Genomic DNA, 10,235 nt, shown 5'->3' with positions numbered 1-10,235 from the left:
GGCGGTCAGTCTTTGCTACTTTGAACGATATACTATTTGCGGACATATGAGCGTATATATTATCACTACGTGATTTTGGAATTATCGCTTACCCAGATATTTTTAGGAATTTTGGGACGTACTAGACCTGTTTAATCTCTAGACTATTTCTTCTCAAGTTCGAAGGCTTCGTGCGAGCCGAAGGCTAGCACTCTCGTTATACTAGAACATTCCCGTGGACTCAGCGCCTAGCCTATTCTAGTAAAGGGCTTATGAGTATCCCTGTCTGCCGAGCGGGGCCGAAACTTTCGCAGTGAGTTTGAGGGGAAGCCGATTTCGTTAGCGACTGTACCGCGATGAGAAAGCTCCTGCGAGAATGATAAGAAAAGAATGGGAGACGGATATAGAGCGAATATCAATTTTTCTTGCGATATATATTGCAGCTTATATTATGTGCATTAATACCCTTAAAACAAAAATAATGTGCTATCTAGCTAGCTGGGAAACCGATATGAAATGAACTCGAAAACCTGAAAGGTGATAAATAGTCTAGAAAATGCATTTAAAAATTAATAATAGCTACTGACTTCGGCAACTCAGCTCGTTCCATAAACTTGTCCATTTAATCTAGCTTTATCGTTAATATAGTAATCGCAACGAATCTGAGCGCTTATTTATTCGCCTTTTACGCTTAACAGAAATTTGGAATGTGTAGGAAGTCTATAAAGTAAGAACTCGGTAACGAAGTGTGCTACTATCGGGACAAATATATCTTGGTCGGAAATCGGATTTTGTGATATGCTTTAGGGATATTAGTATGGAGGAGGTGTATTATCGGATCTGGTATACAGGCTATCTATAGAAGTCGAGCTTAATAAGTCGCTAGGTATCTTATATAATACTATATTAGTAATAGGCAACGGAGAAGGTAAGGGAGATAACCTATACGGAGATAATAAAGAGTCTATCTCGGGTTCCTCTTATAGAGGCTAAGCTATAATAAAGTAGTTTATTAGTCTTATAATAACTAAGCTAGGTTATCCTATAATATCCCGAAATATATTTGCCTAAAGATATTTAATATTATATATATAGAATAGTTCTCTATCCGTAATTAGCTTAGTAAAATACCTATAATAATATTCCTTTTTATAAGAGAAATAGGCAATTGGATTATTCTTCTTACCGGGCATTATATAAAACCTATATACTACTAGTTATTTAGGAGGCCAATATTCGTAAGACTAGTATCTAAAGGAATCTAATCTAGACGAAATCGTGAAAAAGGCGGCTAATATTTTAATAGTTTTTAATATATTAATTATTAATATATAAATATAGAAATGAGATAATCTAGTATTAGATAACTTTAGTAGAGAAGTTAATACTATAACGAGATTTAGTAAGAGTAATAGTAACTTCTATAGTAAATAGGTGCCATTTTTAGTATATAGAGCCTATTTGAGCCCCTTTAGTAAATAGAAGAATTATATAATTAAAATAAAGTTCTATATTAGTAGAAATAAACTAGTATTATAAAGAGGCTAATCTCGTAAAGTCTATTCTTAGAATAAAGAAATTAAAATATGGCTCTTATTATCTTAGTTTAGAGATCGATTTAGGCTTCTTATTATAAAAAGTTTTATTAGATTAAAAGGATTTATACTACCCGAATATAAAGTAATTTTAGATATAATATATATATAAATATAAGGTAAGCTATATTATAAGGTTATTATATATTAGAACCAAATTATAGCTCTCGCTAATACTTTAGCTATTTCCCGTTATCTAGTTATTACTTATATTATTCTATTCTTATATATAAGATATATTATTTTTACGGGAAATAATTAATATATTATATAATATATTACGCATTTATTAATATTTCTAGTATTATTATATTATATAGTTTTCTCTATATCCTTTATAATAAAAAGAAAAAAAGAAAAAACTTCTAATAATATATTATATAATTCTAACTTCCAAGTTCTCGCCTTACCTATATAATTACCTATTTCTTCTTCTATAAACAGTTAATTACCGTATTTAATACTATAATTATCCTATTATATATTATATTATAGTTATGAAATATATTCATAAAAATATTCCTATTTCTAATTAGAAAAAAAGTGAATCGGAGCTTATAAGCTAATAGTTTAAGGTTCTTGAACTTTAGTATAAACTCCGTAATAATATTCTCGAATCGGTTTTTGCCTATATCTCTTACCTTATTCCGAGTAATTTCTATATATATTCTAGTATACTAATCTTATAATATATTTATTTTTAGTCTTATTACCTTACTAGGTTTTTATTTATCTATATCTTTATAACTATATTAAATATATATCTAAATAAAAACATAAAAAAATAACTTGAGGTTATACTAATATATATAATCTTTGCCTTTAAAAATCTTAATTACTATAAATTATATAGTACTAGTTTGGTAATAAGTCTTACTCGGTATACTATCTAGCTTCTTTACTAAGTCTAAGTTAATTAGTCTTTTTTTTAGGGTATCTTTAATAAAGAATTTAGTAATAATAATATTATTTTCGGAGATATCCTAATAAAGAATCTTTCTATTCTCGAGTAATAATCTATAACCTCAGATAATATTATATAGCGCCTCCAAAAGCTCTCTAACTAATTAATATTTATAAAAAAGTTATCTAGCTAGTAAAGTTACTAAGTAATAGTTTACTTAATTACTATATATCTTACTTTTATAGTCTATTAAACTATTAGCTCCGGCTTCTTAAATACTATTAATATTATTCCGCTATTATTTATTCTAGTAATCTGCCAGATTATTAACTACTATTTCTTAAATACTAGAAGTACTAATTACGTCTAGCTAATCTTCTTTATATATATTTATTATACTAGTATAACTATTATCGGATTTAGACCTCTTTAGTCCATTACCTCTATTAAGTTTTTTATCTCTTTTTCTTTTCTGCCTAGAAAAAGAAGTTATAGCACTATCTATATTAATTTCTAGGCTAATTAAATAAGCTATACTACTTTCTAACCTTCCTATAAAACTTGTTTTCGAGTACGCCCGGCTAGATTCTAAACTACTATTAACCTAAAAGGCTTTCTTTAATAGCCTTTATAATAACCCAAATTTTATAGCTTGTTATAAATGTGAGATAGTATTAGAGTTACTATTAATAGTAATCTGCTTATAATTAAACTATATAGTAATACCCGTAACTTCTTTCTTCTTTACTAACTTTAATAGTTCTCTTTCTTATTACCTTTTATTAGATAGCCAAGCAAACTTTATAATATACTTCTAGTTTATTAAGCCAGGTCTCCTTCCTTAATAATATATTATTTCCCGGTATACTATTACTTTTATTAAGGCAATTAGCTTATTTTCTAAAAAGATTCTTATATTTTATATAATAATATACTTATTATTACTATTATACTTAATAAATATATTTAAACCCAATTCTATATTAGATATTATTATATAGCTAGTAAGAACTTTAATAAATCGCTCTGGCTTTTTATAAATATTAAACTTCTCGAAGTTATATAGTCCAGATCTATTAAATACCCAAAGCTATATTATATTTCTATAAATTATAAATCCAGGCATAAATCGCTATTCGGGTTAACTTTCAAATACTTTATATATATATCCTACTAATTATACTAGTATTTTTATAAATTAATTCTTATTAGAATTCTATTTATATTCTCTAATAACAAGTATATTAGACTAGTTATACTCGCTATCTAGTAAGGTAGTATTAGCAGAGGTAAGGAAAATATTAAGCTTATAATTAGCCTCTAAGCCCTTTAATACTTTATTTACTAATATATAGTATTTATAGTAAAGTCTACTAAGAATAATATCCTGGAACCTTATAAACTACTTAAAGAATAGACTTTAAAATAAAGGCTCTAGCTACTTACTCTAGTATCTCTCTATATACTAGTCTCTTAATTCTTTATAGATATTTCTTATATTATTTGCCCAGTACTTTTCTTTAAAGTATTACTTATAGAAGCCTCTAATATTATAGTAAATACGGCCTATAAGTTCCTTAAATATCCACTAGTTAATCTTATTATATATTTACTTAATTCCTCTCTAAGAAGCCGAGCTAAATTATAGTAATATATTAAAGACAGCTTTTTTAAAAATAATTAGAAATATAATAGAAGTTATTTATATAACTAATCTAAATATAATAAGCTAAATATCTATATTATTTCAGGTTAGTATATTAGATTTATTTCTTATAATCTATTCTACTAGAAAAATAGCTAATATACTATCTAATTAGTTCGAATTCACGTAACTATATAGAATAGCAAGATTACTAAAAAGAGTTCTATTAGTAAGTTATAAAGGAAGAATTCGAGTTACTAATTTAATTAGTAATACTTAAATAAGGTTAAATATAAGGTTTTTAGTAGCTATATATATTAGTAAGAAATATAAGCAAAAAAAGTTAGGTTATACCTATAATAGTAGCTATTAAAAAGACGACCTATATAATATTAGAAGAAGTAGTAATACTTAGATCTATATATATTAATTAAAAGAAATATTAAAAGAAATTTAATTTTTCCTTAATTAAATTACTTCTAATTTTTTCTAGTTTAGAGGCAATAGCTATAAAAAAGATTATTAATACCATAATAAATAGAAGACATAAATTAGGTAGAGGATTTTAGTAAGATTATTATTACCTTAATTATAAATAAACTAGCTCTAGCTAAATAAGCGAGTATACTACTAGTTTTAGCCTTAGGCTTTCTATTAAAATATTAGATATACTTATTATACTATCTATATTTCCTTAAAATATAAATAAAAGCAGCCCGGCCCTTTATATAGTAACTAGACTTTTATATTTAGTGAATTTGCAAGAAAGCTAGAAAATCTATATATTAGGTATTAGAAATTAGTAAACGAATTAATATAAGAATAAATATATATAAATTCAAATATAATATTTTTATAGTACGGGGCTTTTAATACCTTTAATAAAGGCTTTACAAGTTTATAGAAATTTTAGAGAAAAAGAAAATATTATTTTATAAATTCTTTATATTTATTTCTGCTTTTATTATCCCAAAATAATTATTAATAATTTCAAATAAGGCCTTAAGTAGCCTAATACTTCTCTAATATAAAAAAAATAAAGTTATAATTACCTTTCCTTACTTACTTATCTCTCTTCCTAATATAAAGGCAGAAATTCGCTAATATTAAAGCAAATATTTCTAGTATAACTAGTAAATTAGTAATTATAAGCTTAATTATAGATAAAAATATTATATATTTCTTATTCTTTTTTTTTTCTTCTTTCTTTTTCTTTTATTCTCTAAAGAAAACTTCCTCTATCTATTTATAGTATTTATATTAGTCTAGTTAGTAAGGGCTTTAGTAATATTAGCTCTATTAGCTTTTTACTATTTCGTATATTCTTATTATTTAGAGCCAAAGCTATTACTACTACTATTACTACTAGTATTATTTGCGCTACTACTTAATATTATTTTAGTACTAGTATAATTATTAATATATAAGTAAGATATTAGATAAAAAACTAGAGCTTAAAGTAAGTAAAGTATAAAGAAAGAATCTAGGTAATATTAGGCGAAATATTAATTTTTATATTTTATTCTTAAGATTAAATTACTAATTAATAATATATTAGGGTAAGTAATTAAGAAGATTTCGCTCTATTATATAGCTTATACTACTATACTATAACCCTATTTTATACTATAAGAATTACTAATTTAGAGAATAATATAGTTATATTATTTTTACTTCTTACTAATTTATTTTAAGAGCAATTAAATTCTATAAACGAGCTAATAATTACCTAGATATAAATTAATTATTACTAGCTAATTTAATAATATTACTATTAACTTCTATAATATAGATTAGAATAAATATACTAAGGTTTATTATAGGGCCATTTCACTTATATAGTCTAGTAGATTTAATAATATTTATAGCTCTTTTATTACTATCTAGGTATTTATCTTTTGAAATAGCTAGTTTTATAAAATTATAAGTAATAATTATAGCTTATTTAATTAGAGCTACTAAATATAATTTAAAAACGAAGTATAATAAATAATATACTTTACTATATTAGAGAAGGCTATTAATAGAGACAAAAAGATTCGCTATAAGATTACTATAATATAATTTATTAAAATAGAGACAAAAATTCCTATTTCCTCTATTTTAGTATAAAGTATATCTAAAAATAACTCTCTAGGCTTAAGGGTATTTATTATAATAGACTTTATTAAAGGAAATTCTTTAGATAAGATTTTGGAAGTATTTCCTAAACCTAAAAGTAATTAAATCTTATAAGAAAATATTAGTAATAGAGATCTAGATATTATCTATTATTAAATTACAAATATTCTCTTAAAACTATTAGAATATAATTTTTCTCGGATTAGTTCTTTATCTAGAATAAATTATAATACCTATATTAACTCGAGATCCTTAATACTTAAGATAAATAAGATAAAATACTATAAAAATATTAATATTAGTAATATATTAACTCTTTAAACTTCTTATAACTAGCCTATATTTTTATATTTTCTCTATATATAAATTATATTTCTAGAATCTTCTTTTCTATTACTAAATACTTTTATTATATTACTAAATAAGATTTATAGTATTTTTATAAGTAATCTAATTCTATTAATAATATTAATAATACTTATAGTAAGTATATATATTATAGTATTTTTAAGGTAATATTACTATATTTCGTTTCTAATAAGTATAATTATAGTTCTTTTAAATTAATTTATAATAATTTCTAATTTGGAAATATTCTTATTAATAATATTATAGATCTTAAAATTATTATAGTAATTAATTAGAAATAGGCTTATACTATATTATATTAAATACTCTATTTACTACTATATTAGCTCTTAATTAAGAAACTAATTTACTAGAATAATAAAGACTTTCCTATATTTTATTTCTTATAATATAAATTCTATTTTTAAAAATTCATTTAGATATTAAAAAAGAAAAAAAGTAAAAAAATATAAGATATAGCTTTACTAACTTTAAAAAATAAAAGGATATTAAGTCTTATATAATAATCTATAAATAATAGAAAATTCTAGTTTTATGAACTTATTTATTTATCCTTTAAATCTATTAATAATCTAGTATAGGCTATAATTCGAGAAATAATTTCTAATCTTAATAAATTTATAATTATAACTAATACTAAACTAAATGCTTTTATAAAAGGCAAGATAAAGTAGTTATACTAATATAATTTGAAATAGGATATAATAAAAGAGAATATTAATAAAAAAAATATATAATTTAAAGTACTAAAAGAAAAAGTAAAGAAAGAAAATAAGGAATTAAAGAAAATATAATATAAAAGATTATAATTAGGGAGATCGGCTATAAGTAATAAAGTATTTCAAAAATATACTTAGAGATATAAGGAGCTAGAGTTATTTTACTTATAAAATAAAGCTAGAATTAACCCTATACTTTAGAATTTATATTATTAATAATTAATATACCTTATTAGTATAAGTAAGTCAAGATAATTATTATATATACCCCTTCTAATATAAGCTTCTTTATTACTTTTTATACTTATTACTAAACCCCTATACTATATTATTTATTAATATATATTCTACTAGTATTATATTCTAATAAACTTATAATATTTCTTAGAACTAGTAAATCTATATTATATTTATTATTTATTATATCTTTTATTTCGCCCGTTATTTATATAGCGGCTATAATATTAATATTCTCTAAATAACTAAATGTCTTATTATTAGAATACTTTTAAATAATATTATAATACTTTTATAATAAGCTTAGTATAATTAAAAAATAATTATTTAAAGCTAGAAATTAATATTAATATAGAATTAACTAAAAGCTTACCTTATAATTAGTTAATTATCTAATAAAGAATATAGTATAAGATATATATATATATAATTAGATATACTAGAACCTAATTTCTCTTTACTTATATAATTATAATTTTGAGAATAGTATTATTAAGGCAATATTCTTTATTTCCTTCTAGCTTAAAAATTCGCGATATTATAATAAATATATAGGATACTATAAATTCTAAATATTATTAGTTTATTTAAGGGTACTTAAGAGAATTTTAATTTAGTATAAAGATATATAAGAATCCCAAATAATTAATTTTTTAGAATCTTTTTTATACTAAAGTATAGTACTTCTTTTAGCTAAGGTATATAAGAGTATTAAAGCCTAATTATACTAGGGTATTATAGGTTAGTTATTAGATTACTTAATAAATTATATAGTATTAAGCCCTAAAAAATCCCGTAAACTATAATAAACCTCTTTAATTATAGAGATTAGATATTATCCTAAAATTAATACTAAATGCTTTAAAGAGGCCTAGTATTACGGGGGCCAGATAGCTATACTATTACTTGAGGCTATATTAATATTATAATAATACTTATAAGATTAAATTATTTAAGTAATTAAGGAAATATAGCTTAATATAATTAATATTACAGAATTTTATATTATTCTCGCGCTTTATATTACCTTTTATAGCCTAAATAGTATTAAAGCCTAAAGTAAACTATATCGGATTACTAAATAAATTATATAGTATTAAGCCCTATTACTTATAAAGTTTCTTTTTATTCTATATATAATTTACCTTATCCGGGCTATAAAGAGAAGTAATAAGACGTTTATTATTAAGCGAGAATTAGCTTTTATTAGCTTAGCGCGACTTATATAGGGAGCTATAGGCCCAAATATTTATTATAGGCGCTTTTCTAAGCTTTTCTAGACTTTCCGAGATAGTATTTTCTATTATTATAAAAGAAAAAAAAAACAAATTTAATAGTTTTAAAATCTCTATTAATAGCGCCTAATTTATATAAATAATAAATATGCCTAATTCTATATAAAATGCGTAATTCTATAATTTCTATTTCTTTACTTTATTTATTTTAAGCCTAAAATAAATTTCCTTATTTTTCTATTTCTCTATTTCTTATATTTACTTATAAATAATTAACTAAGCCTTTCTAGTAAATAATAAATAACCAGAATTCCGAACCTAGATTTATTTACCTAGTAAGTACTACCTTTATAATATTTAACCCTTTCCCCTACTATAAGTAAGGTATTTATTTCCTTTAATTTCGCCTATATTACTATATATTTTATAAAAAGATATCTTTTCTATTTAATAGAAATAAAAAGAATATTAATAATAATATAATTTATAACTCTAATATCTTATTAATATCTTTTAAGATATATAAATAAAAAGTACTATTACTTTAGTAAAAAGAACTAATAAATATAGAAGCCTAACTCTTACTAGAAATATAAAGTATTTAAATAATTTCTGGTATATTTTGCCTTTAAGAAATATCTTTAGCTAATTATTTTTATGAATTTTAATAAATATTAATTAGCTAAATAGCTAACTTAATAAGGTCAAATTAGCTAACTTTACTTCCTTTACTTATATTATTATTCCTAAGCTTCCTTAATTAATTACCGAGAATATATTAAATAATATTTATTAGCTATTATAATATATCTGCTTTACTTTCTTTCTAATAAGTAATATATTAAATACTTATCTTAATAAATACCGAGTTAATACTTTACTATCTATAAGTATAGAACTAACTCTTTATAGGCTTAAGAAAGCTACTTATCTACTTAGCTAGAAATATACTAGTTCTATTTAAAAACTAATAATAATAATAATAGCCTAGATATTTATGAGAATAATAATAATCTAGTAATAAGATATAATAATAATAATAAAATATATAATTATTCTCTTAAAAAATATAATTAAAATATATTATTTAAAATCTAATAGAAACTTTAGTAATATTTTAAATAATATAAGTTTTTATTAACTTTATTTAGGTAATATTATTAACTTAAATATAAATATTAAATATAAAGAAATATATATATACTATTACTAAGTTTTAAGACAAGTAAGCGACTTTTTATAATATATAAAATAATATCGGAATATAAGTAAAGCTAAGACTATATATATAAATCAGATATATAATAAGTTATATAAACGGGCTAATAATAAACTAGGTCTTATAAAGAGCAGATATATTTCCGGTATTAAAAAAAGAAGTAAGAAAAGAGCTTATAAAATAAGAAATATAAACTTAGAAATACTAGAAGC

At 22.1% G+C, this 10,235-nt stretch overlaps 1 protein-coding gene across 1 annotated transcript; it reads right to left on the bottom strand.

Annotated features, from left to right (window-relative positions):
* Positions 1-3,403: 3,403 nt before the first annotated feature.
* Positions 3,404-3,568, bottom strand: K444DRAFT_491690 (uncharacterized protein; the record flags this gene model as incomplete). Its single annotated transcript, XM_024873211.1, has 1 exon — positions 3,404-3,568. A coding segment is annotated over one exon (165 nt), but the record flags the coding sequence as incomplete, so codon positions are not given.
* Positions 3,569-10,235: the final 6,667 nt, after the last annotated feature.

This window comes from Hyaloscypha bicolor (genome assembly GCF_002865645.1).
Source record: "Hyaloscypha bicolor E unplaced genomic scaffold K444scaffold_165, whole genome shotgun sequence".
Taxonomy (NCBI): Eukaryota; Fungi; Ascomycota; class Leotiomycetes; order Helotiales; family Hyaloscyphaceae; genus Hyaloscypha; species Hyaloscypha bicolor.
This window is presented reverse-complemented; position numbering and strand designations above follow the sequence as displayed.